Here is a 22,492-nt window from a genome sequence, read left to right as displayed (position 1 = left end):
CAAAAACAAGGCTCGGAACGAGAAAAAAACACAAGTGCTTGTATGAAGTGCTCTTAAACAAAGACAAAGTAGTTCCTAAACTGGAAGCAGAAGATGGTTAGTAGTAATTGGTCCATGCTCTCAGAGAGGGCTAAACACAGGAAGAGGCATGATGCATGCATGGCATGTACAAACAGGGAGAAAGAATATTAGAGCCACCCCAGTTCAGACATGGCGGACAGATCTTTTGACTGGGTGTGAGTGCTTGATTGATTCAGATGCTCCGTCCGTCACCACCCTCTTTTGTACCGCTTTTGGCCACCATAAGTGTGGCAGGGTATGCTCAGACGTGAGTCCCTTGCTCACTTTGCCACTGGATTCAAGCAAGCCGGGCTGAAGACGGCTGGAATGCCAGAAACCGGTCCTCGGAAGCTTGTTTCCAGTCCAGAGAAGACATGGCTTGGCAGTTCGGGCTGGACTGTTCCCATGAGGCACAGGGTCAGACTGATTTGCATATAGCCATGTCTGAACTGGGGTGGTAGAGTGGGCTAAAGAACGGTGATGGATTAAACCCAGATCATTTGACTGGGTGTGAGTGTTTGATTGATTCAGATGCTTCGTCCATCACCACCCCCTTTTGTACTGCTTTTGGCCGCCATAAGTGTGGCAGGGCATGCTCAGACGTGAGTCCCTTGCTCACTTTGCCACTGGATTCAAGCAAGCCGGGCTGAAGATGGCTGGAATGCCAGAAACCCGTCCTCGGAAGCTTGTTTACGGTCCAGGGAAGCCATGGCTTGGCAGTTCGGGCTGGACTGTTCCCATGAGGCACAGGGTCAGACTGATTTGCATATAGCCATGTCTGAACTGGGGTGGCAGAGTGGGCTAAAGAACGGTGATGGATTAAACCCAGATCATTTGACTGGGTGTGAGTGTTTGATTGATTCAGATGCTCCGTCCATCACCACCCCCTTTTGTACCGGTTCTTCTAGAGGATCTGCATCGACCAGATAATTCCAGTTTTTGTGTTAAGTACCTTGTGGTGTTGTAATGAAGAGCCTTATGGGTAGGTGTGGGCGGAAAATCCGTTCCGCTCGCGGATTTTGCGGATTTTCGGGAAATTCGCAATCCGCGAGATTCGCGAATCTCCCGCAAAATCCGCAAATCCGCGAGCAGCGGATTTTGCTCGCACTGCTCGCGTGAGTTCGCGTGAGTTCGCGCCCCGCGAATAAGTGCAAAATTGCAGAAATACGATTTTAGCAAAACTGAAAGTAACTACTTACCAGGTTCAAAAGTTCAGGCTCATCATTAGTAGCCATTTCCTGTAGTGCTTCCTGAGGGGCCCCTCCAGAGTTCAGTTGCCAGTTGAAACTATTATGTGACCCTGCTCTGAACCTCAGAATAGTTACACATATGCCACAAAGGTCCTGAATTACAGCTAAGGGAGACAAGCAGGAGCCAGGCTGGAAGTTAAAATCCATTAATCAGCCCCTAATTCATTATTGTCAGTTGGGGCAGGGCAGGTGTTGTAACTAATTTTGCAACAATGAAAGCACTTAGCAAGTGCAAAAGATCACTAATCAGGGCGCACTAAGGAAGCAGGTGCCAGCTAAAAAAATATTCTGTGACACATTAATCAGCCCCAAATTAATTCAGGTCACTTGAGGCAGGGAAGGTGTGCTTTGCTTTGCCGAAAATAATGTACACTGGACAACCAGAGGGTGTGGTGATGAAACAGAGGGTGGCATGGGTGGGCCAGAGGGTGGCATGAGTAGTCAGAGAGTGGCAGTGGTGACAGAGAGTGGCAGTGATGAAGAAGAGTGTCCTAAACAGGCTGGACACGTAGAAACAACAAGTTCGCAAAACTTGCGACCCGACAGGTAAGTTCGCAAATTGCGAAATTGTAAAAACCCTCGCGAACTGGCAGAAACACGGGCGAACACAAAAAAAAAAAATCCGCACATTCGCGGGAATTCGCGGATTTTGCGGATTGCGAATCCGCAAATCCGCAAAATTCGCGAACGCGAGATCCGCAAAATTCGCCCATGCTTACTTATGGGTCACATAACCAATTTTAACTGTATTCTTGCCTCAAGAGGGAGCCAGTTAAGGGCTTTAAGATCCGGGGGGATGTGATTGTTCTTTTTGATCCTGTGATGAGCCTAGCGGCCGCATTGAGATAGGCCCTTAGAGGTGCCAGCTTGGATCTCGGAAGGCCACACAGGTTAGCGCTTCCATTGTCCAGCCTGGGAATAACTAAGGCTTGACCAGCTGATTTGAAGTCATCCTCACTGAAGAAGGTTTTTAGTTTCCTTAAAATCTTCATTCGGTAGTTTGCTCCTTTTTATGGTGGTACTGATGTGCTCCTGCATGTTTTGGTTCTTGTTCAGAGTTATTCCCAGAGATCTTGTGGAGTTGATAATGCGTGGCAGGCAGTTAAGAGTAGTTAGATGAGGGGGCGAAGCTTGCCTGGCTGTAAGATGGCAGCTAGTTGATTGAGCTCCACCATTCACTTCCACTATCCTGCATGATGTGCGGCCTCCTTGGCCCATTATGGAGAAACTGGGATTGAGGCTGTGATATCGGCCCTCCGCTGTGTCCGCTGGAGCTGTTTGACTGCCTGTAGCGCCCCTGGTTCCGGACATACGGTCAGCCGATAATCCTGTGGGCGTGAGGCCTGGAAGCGTGGCTGACGCGCGCGCCGGCAACGGCGAGGTTGTGAGAGCACGCTGTTGTCGCCTGGCGGCCCCTTACCGGCATCGCGGCTCAGACCTGGCATGCCGACCAGATTTTTGGGCCCGTGGCCTGAATGCTGAGTGGCGCACTTTGGGACTCTGCTTGCCGCGGCCCCCTGGACACGGCCAGCGCCGTTCGGACGCTCCGTATCACCCATATGGAGCCACTGTGATCTGGCGCCTGCCGCTCATCTGGTGTGCAAAATCTGCCGCGGACCTGGGGAGTGACTCTTGATGGACAGGTACGCCTCCGCTGCGCCCTTGGCCGCCCTATATGCTTTCTGTGGCCCATAGTCTGCGCTAAGGCCTGTGGGCCTTACAGTGGTATACTGGGACCAGTTGGTCTAATATACTTGGAGACTTGTGCTGGTTGGGGCCTGATTTGCTGCAATACCAACACCCCTGTTTGGCTGGTGTTGGGACCCTGCAAGAACTGTGCTACGCAGTGAGCCCTGCCTAACACACCGTCATTCATCAACTAGGTGGTGAGATACCAGCAAGGCCATATCGATACTCCGACTCCTCTGTCTGTTTCACTCCCCTGCACCCTGTGCATCTCCTGGTCCTCCCACGTCCCTGATCCTGGGATTTGGCGGGTGAAAGAGTGCATCTTTGGCTGTACTCTCAGGATGGAGACCGTCGACGCCTCCAGTGCCAACATGGGTAAATCTGATAAGTCCCAGCCTAAACTAACATTTGAACAACGCAAATCTTGGCGGCAGGAGGAGGCAGCTGACTCGGCATGAGCTGATCCATAGAACCCTGTGGATTACCCATTGAATGATATAAAGCAAATTATTGCTGCTATGCAGAGTGGTCTAACTGCTATAGACTCCAAGATAGACACACTGGTGGAGGAGTGGAGAGAGGAGAGTGGCAGACCCTGATGCAGAGGTCTAGCCCGGGACCAGGGTTCAATTCCCCGCCTCGGCGGGTCTTGGGCTCAAAAATTCCACGGACCTGATAATTCTTGCCTTGGTGCCTATTCCAATCATGGAGTCCCACTCTGCAACTCTGGGCAATAGCTTGCTTAATCTCCACAACAGCCCCCACAACGCTAAGGATGCCTGGCCTCCACCTTGGGTGTGCCCAGGAGTGGACGCCTCACAGGGAAAGCCAGGATGGGTTCCACAGCGGTATTCGTACAAGCTCCTTGAGACCCATGCGGGTGAGTAGTGCGCTACACAAGTATCAATTTACATTTTACACTGGCCTACAGAATGGATCGGATGATTGAAAGAGTCGACACGCACCCGGAGCGTCTGGATATGGCGGAACACTGTATCACCGAAGCAGAAGAAGCCCAAGCTGATGCCACAACCACACAGCGGCAAGTAGAGAAGGTGCTGTTCGCGCTGCAGGACCGCGCAGAGGATTTGGAGGCTATAGCAAGGAGCTGTAAACTCCGTATCACGGGCCTTCCTGAATCCATACCCTCCGGGCCCATGGAACCTTTTACAGAGCAGCTTCTCAAAACGCTGCTAGGTCCTTAAAACTTCTCCGCTATGTTTGTGGTTGAGAGGGCACATCGCTCGCTGGGCCCTAAACCCCGCCCCGGTGCTCTCCCTTGGCCCATTATTGCTAAGCTCCTCAACTACCGAGACAGAGATGCTGCACTCCAAAAGGCGAGGAAACTGTTAATACTGCAATATGAGGGCTCCTCCATCTCCCTCTTTCCTGACTTCACCATCAAAGTGCAGGAAGCCTGGAGGCTGTTTGCTCCCTTAAAGCGTAAAGTGCGAGATCACCACCTCAGGTATGCTATGCTCTATCTAGCGCGGCTGAAAGTACTCTTCGATGGCAAACCACATATTTTTTCTGATCCTCAATCCCTTCAAAAGGCGCCGAAATCCTAGGAGGTAGCAGGTAAACACAGAAAAGCGCAGGGCGAGTCCTCACTGCAAACTTTGGATGACAATGACTGAGTGCTTACACTGGGTCCCATTCACTTCTACTTGTGAACTGGGTTGAGCTGTTTGGGTCTCCGCTGTTATTTTTCTGGTCACAGGGGGCACTCTGCCTTATAATGATGATGTTCGCTGATTGCAGCACTGTTTTCTTGTTTGATGCCTATTCATGATTGCTATCTATTGCAATGTTGTTGTTCTTGGCCTCTCCGAAGTGCATCCTGAATATTTTTGAGGCCTACTATTTGCTTACAGTGAGATGGGTCTCGGAGTTTGTTGCTCGAGATTGTTGGGTAACATCCGTCTCTAAGCATTATCCGTTGTTATTGAGAATATTTTGGGGGATGATTTTTGTGGTCATTATTTTCTTCTTTTTAGAGTGATTTGGGTGGGGGAGTCATTCCAGGGAGGGTTGAATGTCGCTCTTGCTTGGTTGGGGTTTGCAAGGCGTGGTCGGGGGATGGCGATGTGGGTTCTTTTTTGTATGTTTTTAACGCTTTCTTTTGGCAGGTCACGTGTGGTGGTTATATGTTTTCTGTCCCAGTGGGTGGGGCAACCAGCTAATGCTTTGAATAGCATTGACATTTGCTCGCTTTCCTTGTCAATTACTGGTCCATATGGCTAACCGGATGAGCCTGAAACTCTTGACGTGGAACATTAGGGGTCTTAATGACCATAGAAAAGGGCGCAAAGTTTTAGCCTATTTGACGAGAAAAGAGATTGACATCGCTCTCTTACAGGAGATGCACCTCCATTCCAGCTGTAACCTACTCACAAGTAGCCGTATGTTAGGGGATTTTCACGTCGCTGGTTTTACCTTACACTCTAGGGGTGTCGTGACCAGGATAATCCCTGGTGTGAAGCTCAGGATGGAGTGTTACGAGGCAGACCTGGCTGGCAGGTACACCATTACTCGCTGCTATAATTCCTCCGTTGATATATTGGTAGTCAACTCCTACGGCCCGAATTATATTAACCCCAAGTTTTATTATTCTCTCTCCCGGGCTATTCATTCACACACCTTTTCATCTGTAGTGTGAGCAGGGATTTTAATTGCATCTTGGATCCACTGTTAGACCTGTTCTCTGGGTCCCATGAGCCCACCTTCGGCTGCTGCTAGGGCGATTGCTGATGTGTCTATACAGTTGTAGGTTGTTGATGTGTGGAGGGCCCTCTCAAGGGATGAGGGTAGATTCACACACTACTCAGCCCCATACGACATACACACACGTATTGACTACTGGCTCATATCGCAAACCTTGTTGCCCACAGTGCAGGATTATGAGGTGCTGGTGTGGACGTTCTTGGATCACTCGCCTATCCTGCTGACTCTATCTGTTCCTCTGCACGGGCCTCCCCCCTTCCTGTGGAGGTCCCCCCCCCCCTATTCGTTACTAGATGCAGTCTTTAAGGCAGAGCTCAGTGATGCAAATTCGGAGTTCTTTGCGCCAAATATTGGCTCAGTAAATTCTTATCCCACAGTTTGGGAATCTTTTATGGTCTACATTAGAGGTATGGCCATCAGCAAACATGCAGGGGTACTCCATGCCATCTGTGGTAGACTGGCGCTGTTGGATAGCCACTTTAGAGGACGAACTGTCTCGGGGGGTCCATCCCACAACTGCAGGACCTACTGAAATCCGCGATGGCTGAGTTTAACGATGAGGCGGTTTCCGAAGTTAAGCACATGGGAAAATATGCTACGGCTCGTGTTTACGGAGAGGTGGATCGACCGGGTTCGGTCCTAGCGGCCATGGCAAGGCACAGGGTAGGCTCTTTAGAAAACAAGGGGCCCCTATAGTGACAGCCAGCTATAACATAGGGAAATTATGCAGTAAGGAAAAAGATTTAGCTAGGTGCTGATTGAAAACATAAACCTATTTTATATATCTCTAAAGCAAAGGGAACCACCCTATTCTAACAAATATATACACACAAATTTATATATCAAACCATATTTATTTTGTTATTTTATATATAGCTCATGATCAGCTTTGTAAATCTTAGATCCATTTATAGATATCTATTTAATTACAGTCATTTCATAAAACGTTATTTCATCAAGGCCAACAAAATTGTACACAAATAATATACAATAGACGTGAAGTCGATAGAGGCAGAGTGACAGGTGTCAACTACGCGCATTCCGGCATACGTGCCTTCATCAGGTAGCCATCTATTGCACTCTACAACTGACGAAGGTCACCATCGAACCTCCAATGATGATATTTACTGTGGGACAGAGCAGACCCCCCCCCCTTATTGCGGCAAAAAACTGTCATTTTAGAGAAATATCATCATACCATTAATAAGAAGACCGCAAGTGGAATGTGTGCACCACTCTAAAGAGTTTTTTACCAGACTGAATATTAGCCTTTCTTGTGAATGGAAGATCAATGGTGACCTTCGTCAGTTGTAGAGTGCAATAGACGGCTACCTGATGAAGGCACGTATGCCGAAACGCGCGTAGTTGACACCTGCCGCACTGCCTCCATCGACTTCACGTCTATCGTATATTATTTGTGTACAATTTTGTTGGCCTTGATGAAATAACGTTTTATGAAATGACTGTAATTAAATAGATATCTATAAATGGATATAAGATTTACCAAGCTGATCATGACCTATATATAAAATAACAAAATAAATATGGTTTGATATATATATTTGTGTGTGTACATATTTGTTAGAATAGGGTGGTTCCCTTTGCTTTAGAGATATATAAAATAGTTTTATGTTTTCAATCAGCGTCTAGTTAAATCTTTTTCCTAAAGGCGCAGGGTAGACTCCAGTTGTGTCCCCGTTTTGGCTTCGGCTTCAGGCTCCACTGAGACTAATCCAGTGATTATTACTGAACAGTTCTGACACTACTATCAGGAGCTTTATAGATCTAAGGTTTTCCCTAGTGACGCGGACATTCTACAATATCTGGAATATACAGAACTACTGTGGTTACAAAACTGTCATAGGGAGTTCTTAATGCGTCCTATAGAGCTATAAGAGATCCGACGAGTGTTAAACTCTATTAGAGAAGGTAGCAAACCGTCTCTCCCACTGGTGCCTCAGTTAATTTGGCCTGAACAGTCTAGTTTCATTCCAGGCCTCACGCTCACACAGAATCTCAGTACGGTGTTCGGTGCTTTGCAATACACCTGTCCGGATATCCCGGCAGTGGCAGTCTTCTTAGATGAAGAAAAGGCGTTTGATTCTATTGAATCGCCATTCCTCTATGTAGTCCTGAGACGCGTGGGGGTCAGTGAAGTTTATTTACAACTAATTGGAATCCTCTATAATAAACCGGGAGCTCGAGTCCCTGTGGGCGATACGGTGTCTGACCCTATTGTCATCTCTAGAGGTACCAGGCAAGTGTGTCCCCTTTCCCCGCTTCTACATGCGCTGGCCACCGAGCCCTTGTTGAGAGCCTTGAGAGAATATCACGGTTATAGAGGCCTTCACTTCCCTGATTACAATTTGATTGTTTCAGCCAATGCGGACAATACGCTACTGTACATAAAAAACCCAGCAGTTTATCTCCCACCTGTTTTTCAGGAGGTGTTGTGCTATGGGGGATTGTCGGGACTGAACATCAATTGGAAAAAGTCCCTGATTTTCCTGCTGACTCCCTCTACTGTTCCGGTGGAGCTGGATTTCACTTTGCAATGGACTACCGACCCAGTCCGTTATCACGGTATCCGAGTTCACTCGGACGCTGATCAGGTAATCCGAGCAAACTATGGTAGAGTGATAACTAAATTGAGTGAGGAGGTGGACCGCTGGATTTGCCTCCCATTATCCCTAGTAGGTAGAGTTTCCCTCATGAAGATGGTGGTACTGCCTCGCCTTCTCTGTTTATTTGTGAACATTCCTGTTGTTGTCCGGCGGCATTTGTTTAAGGAATTGCGGGTGTTGATGGGTAGACTGACTTGAGCGGGTAAGAGGCCCCGTGTATCTATTGACACCCTCATGTTATCATGCTCTGCGGGTGGCTTAGGTGCTCCTGACTTCGAGCTTTATTATAGGGTAGCTCAGGCATCCCATGCGCATGCCTGGGTACACGGCCCCCAAACTTTGCCGCATCTTAATATAGAAAGAGTTGCTGCTGCTCCTGAGCCGTTGCCTTGGCTATTAACTAAGGCTCAGGATCGGCGTTGCAGTATCCTTGACTTGGTGAACTCTGTTGCTCATGCATGGCAAACTCTGCTTGGTGTATTTTCCGGAGCTCCTCTATATTCGCCAAGCAGGTGTATAGAGTGGTGCCATTGGTTTGTTTTTAGTTCAGACAGAGGTGTGCTCCATGCTCTGCATAGTCTTGGGTTGTCTGTAATGGGAGGCTGCAATCGCGAATAGAGAATAACCTTCTGCATTGACGAAGTTTCAGTTTTACCGCACGAAGCATGCATTGCAAGAGGTGTTGGGTGAGGAGTTAGCAGAACCTATGGACTTCCCTCCACTGTCCTTATTACTCCGATCTCTCTCCCAGTTAAGTTGATTTCTAAACTGTATGTTTCAGCCTTACAGGCTAAGATATCTCCTTACACGAAAGCTTGATTGGCATGGCAGGCCGACATTGGGGAGCAGCTCTCGGATGATGTTTGGTTTTATTGCTGTACTGTCACCCGCAAAATCTCCCTTAATGGCAGGCACATATTGTCACATTTAAAATTTCTCAATAGGGTTCACTACACACCGGAACGATTGTACAGGTATGGGTTGCGTGACTCTGATTGCTGTGAGCGTTGTGAAAGTCCGGGTGCTGGCTTTTACCATTTGGCATGGTTATGTCCTCCGGTGGCAGAGTTCTGGCGTCCAATCTTTGAGACTATCACTGCCATTGTGGGTTCCCCTATCACGCTTGATCCTTTATTGGCATTACTGGGATACACGAAAACCCTGCCAAAAAAACTGCATAAACTGATATCAATGGGTCTTTTCTTGGCCAAGCGTAGGCTTACCATGAGATGGATGCGAGGGCTTTACCTACATTGGCTGAGTGGGATAGAGATATGGTGTACTGCAATACCCAATCAGACATATACAGCGAACTGTTCCCTCCTTCTTCCCATCCCTTGGATTTATGGGTCCTTTTTGCTCAATACCAGGAATCCTATCGTCCCGCAGCTGCAGAGTCAACGGACTAATGTTGTATGCTACGTTATTGAAAGTCCACCAGTGGTAGCTTTGTGGCGAAGTGGATGTTCACTCCTGTGACACCTATGTGGGATTATTGTCTCTTTGTTTGATATGTATCTTCTCAGGATATGCCTCTGTTGTATTGCTGATGCTATGTCTAAGGAATAACAATGACCCACCTACTCCTCTTCAGACCACCCAAGTGATGTATTGTACACTGTATGCGACCTGTGCATTTTAATTTACTTTTGTTTCTTTTGTGTAAAAGTGTTAGTATCTTCTGTACAGTTTTTTGCAAAAAAACTCAAACCAAAAATTAGTCAGATGAGTCATCCAAAGAACGATCTTGGGCGAGTGATTGGGTGGGACGATTAGGAGGAATTCCGTTTTTATAGCATTAAGTTTGAGGTGGTTGTGGGTTAACCAGTTTTGGGTAGAGTTATAATGAGGTACCTAATTAATACCTATGGGGGAAAAAATGTTCAATCTGGTGAATACTGTTGTACTATGGAAATGATACTTTCTTATATGTATATAAAAGTAGGTCAATACGTGTTGCCTTTAATTTTGTGTAAATGTATTTTCAGTCATCTCACTTGCCCTCCTGCATGGCACTGGTTTAATGAAATCTGAATACTGTAGCAATTAACAAAGAAAAAGTACACATTTCTTTCCTCTTTGGGATCGAAACAGATTACCATCAGAGAAAATAGTTGTAAATCCTTACCTCTACTGTTATTACGATGTACTGTCACTGAGCTCTTGTCAAGGGAAACAGAGCAATTGAGGTCTTCTATACAATGTCATGGAACAGCTGGATTCTAATTTACTACAAACATTACCTTTCTTCAACATCTACTATGTTTCTCCTCCTGATGCCCTGCTGTAACCAGTGGTGATATATGGATTTTGTAGAAATCAGCACATATATGCATAAACATTCTGTCTCTCTTGCTCCCTTTATATATGATCCCTTCACATTACCTGCATTTCCTTGCCACTACCATTTTGAATGTGCAAATGAGGTTGGTCGACTATTTGGTCTCCTTTGTTGCCTACCTTGTGCTCATGATGCACATTTTACACTCGCTCAATTTGAGCTTTGGAGAATCAGAGAGGCATATGTTTGTGAATGATCCACTTTGCACTCTTTGAACAAATATGTAGTACTGATCTGTCTGAAAAATATGAAAAAATGAGTTCCAAAAAAGAAAGATATTAATTTCAAACATCATGTTCAAAACAGTGTGAATGCATTCTGTCAACCAAAGCAAATCCTGGTGCCTGGTCGATATCCACACCTTTAGTGCTTTTCTATTAGTACTATAAGGTCCACAAGCAACACTGGGACGTGTCTCTATCAGGATACTAGCTGTGGCTACATAATGTTTAGTCACTATTCTGTTCACACGATGTGCTCCTTAGAGTGATTGCTTGCCTTTAGATTTACCTATAGTTTATTTTGAATCCAGATCTTCTGAGTCCGCTCGTATTTTTTTGAGGTGAGATTGAGAACTGGTTTTAATAATCTGTGACCTTCCTTTGGTGTCCACTTTAGGACTCTACCTGCTCATGGCTGGATGTGGCAGTACCTCACCTTGCTGAGATCATTGTGCTGGAGGACACCCCATCCATTCAGATGGAAGTGGGAATGCTAATGACTGACTTCCCTGACATACGGTCAGTATTCACAAAACAACCTGCACAATGAGTTTAACATTGTGGCAAGATGTTTCTTTCATCTTTTTCTTTGATGAAGGTCTAATAATACATAAAGAAATTGAATTTAAGGGTGCTGGTGTTGTATGCTGTCTATGACGAGAAATAACTTGAAAAGGAAATTGAAATCCCACTGTCGCCAATATATTTTATCATGAAAAGTAGTCTCCCTAAAAATACCCATCCAAAACCTATAGGTGTGACTTTTTAGCTCTATATTAATGGTTAAAGCACAGCTTAGATATGCCCTGTCGGATAACATTTTGTAAAGGTCATCTCAGACTAGTCTTCTTCCTGTGCTGGAGTTTAGAGCCTTGATGTGCTGAATCAATACTTTATGTATTAACAGAATGTTGGGGTGGAAGTATCCCCTGCATAGTGAATAGGCCTGACCCCTTTTCCTGAACGCTCAACTGCTTTTGATCCTAACTTTTTGAGTGGCCCTAGCATCATGCTATTCCAGCATGTGCGCATAGGCATAGGCCTGTCGAGAGGACTGCAAGGCCCACGGTCTGTTATGTGACACGGATGGGTGCACCAATCATGTTCTTATAGATGTCATAGGACTACTGTCCATGCCCTGTGTAACTCCTATAAAGCGACAGTAGCAGTATACTGAGTCAATATTGTGACCAGACCATTATCTGTGTTTCCAGGAAAGGGTGGTCTACTATACCCTCTTATGTAACGATCCGCCTTTATGTGAAATCTGAACCCTTGAGCTGACATTCATTTCTGATTTCCGTGTCAAGTTTGTGTGTATGTACAATATGTTGTAACAGTTGTATGGTAGTAGGACTCTGTGTGTGGTGAGAATCTGAGTACTGGGACCATTGGTTTCTATTTTGGGTGTTCCCTGGTTTAGCAAGAGAAAAGAGAAAACAGCTCACACAGAGAGTGAATGTCGGTATTCCTGTAGCAGGGGGTGGAGACCCAAACACTGAAGGAGGAAGGAGTCAGGGCTCACCTTAGAAATTCTCTGAAGACTTTGTTAACAAAAGGATGCTGATGAGTTTTTCCTGAACACTGGTGAATGGTTGGGGTGAGGGATGGGACTGCAGTTTCTGTTACTCAAGGTGAGGATGTTTAAAGTCAGGACCTGTTGATTTGACTGTCCCTGATTACTGCTTCTGAAGAATAAAGATAGATAGATACAGAGATCTCACACTTTACTGCGCCTTTGTTTGGTCGACTCTTGCTTCAAATCAGCTACCTCCTGTGAGAGCTGTTGCCTATTACAAAGACCCACCCCAAACCGGTTCTGAACCTTAATTAGTGGATTCTCATCCCTAATCTGGAAAAAGTAGATAGAAATGTGATCTAAATCACCCCACTATGTTCCCATTTCAAGTTCTTCATAAGCAAGGCTACTTTGCGACCAGGTCTAGTGTCTACATGATATTCAGTCCCCCAGACGTGAGGAAACATCACCTAAAGTCTGGGCATTCTTCTGGTGTACCTGAGGGTTGCTGGAAATTGTGTTACTGGTTGAAGGGGGTGAACCCCTACTCAAGCAGAAACCACAATCTCTGTTAGGATGAAACACAAGCAAACCCCAAAACTGTGCTTACCCTCTGGGAGCTTAGCACAAAAGAAGTAAGGCTTCACTTAGAGGCTATGTGTAAAGTATTTAAGCAGCACTTCAAACATTAATAAAGTGAATACACAATACAAAACAATTCCCACACCAATTTAGAAAAATACAGCAGCGTTTCGGCAAACTGTGAGGCTGTGATGGGATATCCAGCATCGTTGAGGGGCTTGCGAAGTTGCTTGACTTGCAATGCAGAATACTGGGTCAACATCGAGGATGTTCTCAATTAGGGCCATGCGTTGTAAAAGTCTGTGTCAAGGATGCATTGCATAGCAGCGGTTTCGATGAGGCTACAGGCTGTGATACGAAGTCCTGCCCTTGAGGCAGCAATTCCAATGCAGAATTTTGTGAGGCGATGCGTTGCACTGCATTGGTTCTGCTGGAACCACAGCCTGGTTGGCAGAGCACCTTCAGGACCACTTTCAAGCATCCAGGACTGGGGTGGCACCACTTGGACAGGTGGTGCCTCACAGCAGACAGCTTCCAGGTGCTGGGTCCAAGATAATTGGAGCCTTCTGTCCCTGAAGCTGTGGTTAGGAGGCCAGCCAACTAGCCATTGGAGTCACTATGGTGGTCCTGGGTTCAAGATGATGGTCAAGTCCTTTCACCAGGTTAGCAGGGTAGCATTCCTCCTGGCAGAGCAACACAGCAGCTGTACTTCTGAGTCTTCCACAAGTCCAGGTGTGTACTGTAGAGGTGGATCTTAGAGTCCAATGTTTATACCTGGTGCCCACTTTGAAGCAGGAGAAGTTTCTGGAGGTATCGGCCCCTAGAGGTGCTTGGAATTTCCTGCCTCCTTGCCCTGGTTCCAGATTGTCTATGGTCACAATAGATTAGTGTTAAACCCTTTGTGAGTGTGTTCAGGCAGAGCCTTTGCGATGTACACGTGTGGTAGGTGACAGCTCCTCCCCTCAAGTTCGAGATGGCCTATCCTGCCAACATCTATGGCCCTTTGTGTCACTGTCTGGAAGCAATACACAAAGACCAACTGCCAGCTACACCTTGTCATGTGACCCAGAAACAGGTTGCAGGCAGTAAATGGTTAGGACAAGAAAATTACAACTTTCTAAAAGTAAAAAGAACAAATGATGGACTATGCAAACAGTTGCCCCCAGTCACAAAGAGCTGGGTTTAATCCATTGTTGTTTTGCTCACCATGCCACTCCAGTTTGAACCCAGCCATATGCAAATCAGTCTTGACCATGCTCCTCGTGGGAACAGTCCAGCCTGAACTGCCAAGCTAGGTCCTCCTTGGACCAGTTTTGGGGTATCACCTCTCATTAGACAGTGGAATTTTCAGAACTGTGACTTAAAATTCAAATTTACTGTTAAAGAAGGTTTTATATTACAATTCTTTAGACATCAAACTTGAAATTCATACCTGCTCCCAATTGAAAGTTATTCCTTATTAAAGGTAATAAGTTAACCCCATGTTATTGTATGGAGGGGTAGGCCTCACAGTAGTAAAAAAAAACTAATTTAGGAGTTTTCACTTCTAGGACATGCAAACATTAAAAGTACATGTCCAACTTTTTAAATACACTGCACACTGCCCTCTAGGCTATTTAGGGCCTACCCTAGGGATGACTTATATGTTATAAAAAATCAAGTTTTGGCCTGGTAATAGGTTTATCTTGCCAGGTTGACATGGCAGTTTAAAACAGCAAAACACACAAGATGATGGACGGAATGTTGCACAATGGCAAAACATTCACCCCTAAGTCACAGATTTGAGTTTAATCCATCGTTATTTTGCTCACCAAGCCACCCCAGTTCAGACATGGCCATATGCAAATCAGTCTTGACCCTGTGCCTCATGGGAACAGTCCAGACCGAACTGCCAAGCCATGCCTTCCCTGACCCAAAAATATCATCAGCATTCCACTGAGGTATAACATTCCATTTGCCTTCAGGGCTATGGAAGTACATAACCTTATGCAAGTGCTCCAGTTTGCACAGTATTTCAGGAGCTGCTAGGGGCTAGCAGGAATTTAGGATACTCATGACATGTTTGCGCGTCCAGTAGCTCTCAAGGATGGTTGTCAAAGATAGTCACAGGTAGGACAATCAATAGGTTTTTCAGACAAGCCTCTTGGTGTGTGGTGGAGGCTGGGACAGATTCAGTCAAAGTGTGGGAAATATAGAATTATCTGACAAGGCCTATGCACTTGAAGAGCAGAATAGATTGATGGTAGAGTAGGTTCGATATAAGAGCTAGCTAGCATGTTCAGGGCCCTGCCTCAGTCAAAATGGCCTATGGGAGAATCCCTCAATTAAATTTAAAGGCCAGAGGCAGTCTTCTTCTATGAGGCCTAGTAAACGTTCTTGTAAGCACCCCTTACTGAATATGTCACTCTCAGGTTATGCTACTCTGAAAAATATGTGCAACATTTCTCTTTGGAAAACATTGCCAATACCCAGCCATGCAAATTTGCTATGATAACTGACCTTCCTCTTGACATGTTCTAATCTGATAGATACCCTTCATCTAAGACTGCTGATTGGGAGTAATACAATTGTATATTGCTTCACTTAGTAAACCTTTACAATGTTTTCATCCTCGAGACCACTTTCTAGCCGTCAAAACATGTCAAACATTTGTGGGAATCTGATTACAGCATAATTAAACCAATCTACAGATTTTGAGGGGTTACAGCATACAAAAAAAGCGTGCATTTTTGCGCTAACTTTACTGTAGCAATAACTATAAACAAATACATGTGGAAGGCGGATGCGTTCAACAGCTAATCCGGCAGTATCACTTAATGCTCGGAGCACAGGAACATTAGTACTACATCTGTATAGGTATGTCCACAGATCATAGAGCCCATGAAGAATGACAGCTAGATATTGTCTAGAATATTACCCTGGGGACCTGGAAATATTGCTGTTGCCAAAGTAAACTGACATTCATCAATTATAGACACAAGATCCTCCACTTCAAATTTCTCTATGGATTATACTGCGCCCTTCACTACTTACACAGACTAGACCCAGGAAAACCCGCAAAATGTACTAGATGTCCATGTGACCTCACTGTTATGTTTTCATCTGGCCCGGGAGTACCCTCCACTTAGGACTTACTAGGAAGATGTCTTTCGCATCATTGAAGACATAGGGCCTTATTACGACTACGGCGGTCCATTGGACCGTCTTAGTCTTTGTGGCGGTCCGACCCCCGACACACTGCAGGGCCGCCTTCAGTATTATAAGTGTGGTAGTCGGACACCACTAAACCACTGCTACTGCCACAGAACTAGAATCCTGCGGTGGTCTAGCAGTGGTTTGAGGCCAAAATATGCTGGCAGTGCCGCAGTGGCACCGCTGAGCATATTTTGAGGTGCCTCACCACCACCCTTATAATGGCAGTCGCAGCGCCATAAAAAAGGTGGCGGTTAGGCAACAAAGGGGGACCTACAGGGCCCACTTGTGCCTCTGTGTACGGGGGTGCATGCAGGGCGGCACCTGTTGTGCCCCCCCCTTTAGTTATACACGGGAAGCAATGCACAATATGGTGCATCCCTTCCCATGCAGGAACATGCACTGGCGGTCCGGCGACAGTGCTGTTTAAGGCTCACAATGAGCCTCTGAATAGCACAGCCGTGGGACTGCCACCCCCAGCACTCCCGCCAGGACCACCAAAAATCATAATATGGCCCCATATTTAAATCTCCTGTGGAAAATACACCCTTAATTGTACTTTTGGGTTATACAAAACCCCTTCTGCCGTCCACCAAAAGGCTGACTGGAAATGTGTCCCTTCTGGCTAAAAATGACTGGTACGTTGCTGGGTGCATGACCCACCACCTAGGGTCAAGGATTGACTGACCGACGCTGACCTCTGTCATGAGCAGGATGAAAAGCATGCAGTGCTGCAACCACCTTAGTCATGCCCACATGGTATCTGGGACTCACTGAGGGTCATCTTCTCTTGAGTCCCTTGACAACTGTTGGATCACTGATGAGCCTACTTGGATAGAGGCTCATGGCCGGTGCTCTTGACCTTTGATGCTTAACCCCTTCGAGGCTATTGACGAGCTGGGCTCGTCATCGCGCTTACCTGTCCTGCGCGGATGACAAGGCCAGCTCGTCACGTAACGCGGTATTTTCGAATTTGCCGCGCACAGCGGGAAAAGCCGCCGCAGCGATGCGGTTAAGACGACTCTACTGTGTGTACCGCCTTAGCCCCACTGACACACTACCCATTTTTTGCTTCCCCTTTTTTTTTGTTCTTCTAATGCATTGCCATTGGGAATCACTTAAGTTAAATAGCTATGTGGTGAGGCTGTTTATTTTTACATACATTTAAATGCTTGTTATCTCTGCTATAGGAAAATAATAAAACGTATAATTATTATTACTGCATCTGTTTACCACCACATAATTTTCAAGATACTTAAAATAAGTATGATAGGAGGAGGGATGCAAATAGTGAACGTGTGTCAGAGTATGCAGTCCTGATGTCGCCGAAGCCTCAATGTGGAGGAAGGAGGCAACCTCTATAGTCCTGTAATCATAGAGAGATCTCTCTGAAGAGTTCAGAATTGTGCCCAGTTTGTATATCCCTTCTAAGAAAAAATACTCACTATGGCTGAGATCAAAATCTTTCAGGGCCTGGTCTACTCTCTCCTCTCCAGAGTGATCACCTGTAGGTGTGAGCTATAAGCCGGGGAGGAGTACATCTCTCACCTTTCTATAATAATCATCTGTAGAGTGTCCTGTCAATCCCTCACTTATCTGGGAGGATCGCCTTATGAGACTTTTGAATCTGTTCTCAGCCCGTCTTCTCCCTGGCGGGATCTTCTCAAGGTGCAGCTTCCTTGAAGAGACTTAAGGTACCTGCTCTTCTATCCTTGGCTTCTCTTCTATCAGCATATTGGGTTACTGATGAGCCTTTCCTTAATAATAATTAGAGGTATTGTACCAGAATTTCATGTTTTAAATACCGTCCTACAAAATATCATAGCCATAATATTGGCTACCACAAAATAGTTCGCGTAAGTATATACAAGTAAGTATAAGTTGCTGACAGCCAAGTGGTCTGTAAGGTAGATGGGCGAGAAAGCCATGATCAGGTGGCGGGTGGAGACACAGAGAGGACCGGATGTGCGAGGCCACAATGTCCAAAGGCTATGCCATTTTTTGGGGCTGTTAGCACATTGCTTCACTGGAATCAGCTACATTAGGAGGAGGTACTGAGCTCATTACCATTCCTGAAATGCTGAGTGCAGCAGGGGCGTCACACAGGCTCATGCAGCCTCTGCGGAGCAGGCGTTCCTGCAGCCCTTCAGTGCCCCCCAAATTCCTCAATGGGGTCAACTTCCACTTCAAAAACAATGAATGGCTGTTAGATATGTCCATAGTGTCTGCAGGGAGCTCCATCTTTTCAAGTTATACCACTGGAGTGCAGTCCAGTTACATCAGCCCCCATTTTGAAAGTGTCTCCCAAAATAATCCAGGTAATCCACGCTACGGACACACAGTATGAACAATCAGGTCTTGTCTTTCATTACAAAAATACCCCCAAATTATAAAATGTTTAATGGACAAGCAAAGCACCCCTCGATCTCAAAGGTTAATTAAAGTGTTTATATGCTTTAAATGCTTAGACTTACTTGTTTGCATTGTTTATGTACTCTGTTCTTTTATTAAACTGTTCTTGTTTAAAATGCTTTTATATAGTACCTAACTGTTCTTATACTAATAGTTCACACCTGTTGTCGCCCTAAATAAAACTGCGAAATAAATAAGTTAGTATAGATTTATTATGCTGGACTCCATATATATGTACCTTGATGATATTTATACATTTCTAATAATCTTACGGGTCTTGACACCTTAAGCGCTGCCGTCGGCCAATGGCCGACGGCAACGCTACCTCCCCAGTGCTGTCGTCGGCCATTGGCCGACAGCATTCCACCCGCGCACGGAAACGCCCGCACCGCGGCGGAATTACCGCCGCGGTTAACGGGTTAATGTGGAGCTAAGAACAGTAAATCTACACTTATCTATATATACCTACCTTCACGATTTTATGTTAGTTAATTCTCTGGATCTGATATTTTGTAGAGTTTTATTTTTATATTCGTTGTTGTGATATTCAACCCTAATAGATTGCAAGGGCACCTCCATAGGTGACAAGAAAGTCATGGCGTGTTAGAGGCAGAAGACACCCTCCATTCTGCGTATTGAAACACTGAAGAGACCCACCTTTATGTATTTTTGCCCCTGAACAATCATACATCTGTGTTACATATGTGCAAGCTGAGTGGATTAAGCACAGCATTTCCATTCTACAGAGCTTTAGCCAGCATGAACTGTAACTCGTGCACGTTGACACAAGCTAACCTAAGTTCCCACGTTTCTGAAAAACTTGGATTTCCAGACAGATGCTTACCATTCCTCTATTGATATTCCTGGATGCCTTGTACTTTAATGCCTCTTACCGTCTGGCCCAGGGGAGAGTGGTCATAGTGGGGGTGATTCCGGAGGAACATTTTTCAGACCTCCAGGATGTTGGCAGGATGTCCCTCCTGGGTCACCAGCTGCCCATGGCAACACTTTAAAGTGTCTGCCTTTCTTAATCTTTGCAGCATTTACATCCTGTAACTTGTTTACTTAGTTTCTCAATGTCATCACCCCCTGTCGGCGCCAGTGATTGAGGCATGAGTCTTCTTTTAAACCCTGGAAGCTTAGTAAAGGACAATAATGACTGGCACATAAAAATGAAAAATAGCATGAAGATATTTGCTGGTTATTCCTGTGAGGAGCCATGGACGTCTGATTCAGAGAATCTGTCCTTGTCCCTTGGTGGTGGCCTTTCTAATATTCTTACAAGCTAGTTTGACTTTTCTTTGGAGTAACTTGAAGATTACCTAGTTTGCACAGGTTTAGAGTATTTTCTGTACCGAGCCAATCAAGTTGGATGTTCGCCAGGTTTATATCAATATTTATGCATGACCTGGAATTTGCTGAGTTTGTGCCCCCTGTCCATAGTGGCACTAGCTAACTCACTAACATACATTGGGTCCACCATATTACTCAACCAAAGTAGCTGCCATAATCACCAGTGTGCAAGGTATGTCTGAGCTATAGTGGATAAGGGATGATTTGGACAGCCAATTGTGGTGTGTAACATTGATAAGTATGAGGGAAGAAAGTTACTGTTAACTACGTTTGTCCAGTTTTTTTGTCTTTCAGAGGTTCGTGTGCTTTGAGTTAAAAAAGCAGTATTTTCAGTTATTAAATGCACTATCCGATCTACATATTACTAACCCTGGGCGGAGTTGGCGGAGTGGGGCTTCGCGGAGCTACGCGAAGTGGGCGAGAAACTACGCCCACCTCCGCACTCCGCGTAGCCCCACTCCGCAAACACCACCCGGCCGCCAGCCCTGCCACCCGCCTCCCGCCTCCCTCCCGCCCTCCCTAAATACATTAAATTAAAGGAATACATTAATTTAAAACGCACTTACCTTGCCGGCCGCTGCCCGCCGCGTCCCCGGGGCTCGCTATCTTCCGTCTTCTTTCGTAATGCGCATGCGCGGGCGGCCGCGCATGCGCATTTCTCACGAGAAAATGCGCATGCGCGGGCGGCCGCGCATGCGCATTACGAAAGAAGACGGAAGACTGAAGATAGCGAGCCCCGGGGACGCGGCGGGCAGCGGCCGGCAAGGTAAGTGTGTTTTAAATTAATTTATTCCTTTAATTTAATGTATTTAGGGAGGGCGGGAGGGAGGCGGGTGGCGGCCAGCTACGCTCCGTCTGCGGAGCGTGCGTAGTGCCGCCTGGCTCCGCCGGCTCCGCAAAATGCGGAGTAGGCGGCACTACGCACACTCCGCAGACGGAGCGTAGCTGGCCGCCCACCCCTACATATTACTGGCCTTTCCGCAGAAGCCAATAAGAAGATAAGTTGTAACTTTCAACCCCAGTTGTCAATGTTACATTCTGCAGCACAATGTTGTGTATATACTTAAGAGACCCATGGGGCAAGAATAGAGTTTTGCCTCTGCACATAAGATAGGTTCCAAGTCTACTCCACTGTTGGAAAATGTTAGGAAATCGTACTTGGATCTTTAATGGGTTCACACGCTCCGAATATATTTTAATGCTATGACTCATTTTAGCCTACAAGGCAAGGTGGGATGAAAGATTTATCTTCAATGAAACAAGTTGTCAAGCAAAGCACTGAAGCCACTGCCTTCGAATCAAAGCCTAAGCAGTTGTGCTGTTTATATTTACAGTTGCACAGAACCATTTGTCACTTTTAAGTTGTCATTTCCAGCATGCAAAGTCACTGTAACTAATCTGGGTCAAAATTCGTCCTTACTACTACGTGGGCCTGATTACGAGTTTGGCAGATGGGTTACTCCATCACAAATGTGACGGATATCTAGTTTGCCGTATTATGAGTTCCATTATATCCAGGAGAATATAGTTATTTAAAAGAAAACGTAAATTTTACTATAACCACATTTAATATATTTTTCAATTGAAAAATTAGTGTAACATTAAACTTTAATAAAATAGAAATAAAATAGTTGTAATTCATGTTGTAGACCCCTTAATAATTATGAATACATAAATAATATCTTTATTTTACTTTGGGTTCGAAAATGTATATAAAATGGTAAAAAGAAATGTTTATAGTTAAATGAATTAAATATTTAATTCAAAATTAGGTTAATATTGCTGCTGCATATTTTTCAAAATGTTGTTTGACTTTTAAATTAAATATATACAAATTGTTTACATTCATATTTAGTCTAAAGTTTTTTAAAACTTTTTCCTGTAGCTGTAGTTTACAATGGGGCGACCTCCACCCCAACACTGGAGTTTACTTATGGTAAAGTATAGAGAAAAGTAAAAACGTTTATTTCAATTGGAAAAGAAAGTTAAAACATGTTTGTTAAATGTTTATGTAAATTCTATTTTCTTTTTACTTCAGGTAGGATTTCTTTTAATAATAAGATGATAAAAAAGAATTTTTATTTAATGAACTTAAATTAATCAAATATTTAATTAAAATTAGAGTAATAGTCCTGTATCAACTTCTTTTTATTTTGTTCCACTTTTAAAATAAATATCTAAAAATCATTTGCATTATTATTTAATAGTAAAATATTTTTTTTTAAATGTATTTCAAGTTTATTTATTAACTTTGCTATACTTTACCACTGCAAGATTTCCACGTTAACTGTGGTGTCTCCCAATAGTAAAGTATAAGGAAAAGTAAAAAAGTTTATTTAATTAATAAATAAAATCGTTAAAAAATGTTCATGCGGGGGCGTGGCCAAGATGGCGGTGGAGTAGGACGTGTTTCTAGTCCCCTCCGGCCCCAGGCCCTACTAAGCATTGTTTAGCGTGGCCCCAGGAGTCCTTTTTGGCTACTGGCCGCTCGGACGATCTTGCAGAGCGGTGGCCAGCAGTGGTGT

The 22,492-nt window shown here is 45.1% G+C and overlaps 1 protein-coding gene across 5 annotated transcripts in view; it reads left to right on the top strand.

The window, feature by feature from the left end:
- Window positions 1-22,492, top strand: part of EXOC3L2 (exocyst complex component 3 like 2) — a 465,790-nt gene that overhangs the window by 396,290 nt on the left and 47,008 nt on the right. For all 5 annotated transcript variants that reach the window (XM_086938385.1, XM_086938387.1, XM_086938384.1 and 2 more), the window contains exon 11: window positions 11,307-11,428. In XM_086938385.1, the coding sequence (XP_086794511.1) occupies window positions 11,307-11,428 (122 nt within the window). The remainder of the gene's footprint in view (window positions 1-11,306; window positions 11,429-22,492) is intronic.

Source organism: Lissotriton vulgaris, chromosome 9 (genome assembly GCF_964263255.1).
Source record: "Lissotriton vulgaris chromosome 9, aLisVul1.2, whole genome shotgun sequence".
Taxonomy (NCBI): Eukaryota; Metazoa; Chordata; class Amphibia; order Caudata; family Salamandridae; genus Lissotriton; species Lissotriton vulgaris.
Note: the sequence above shows the minus strand (reverse complement) of the source record. Positions and strands in the feature narration are given on the sequence as shown.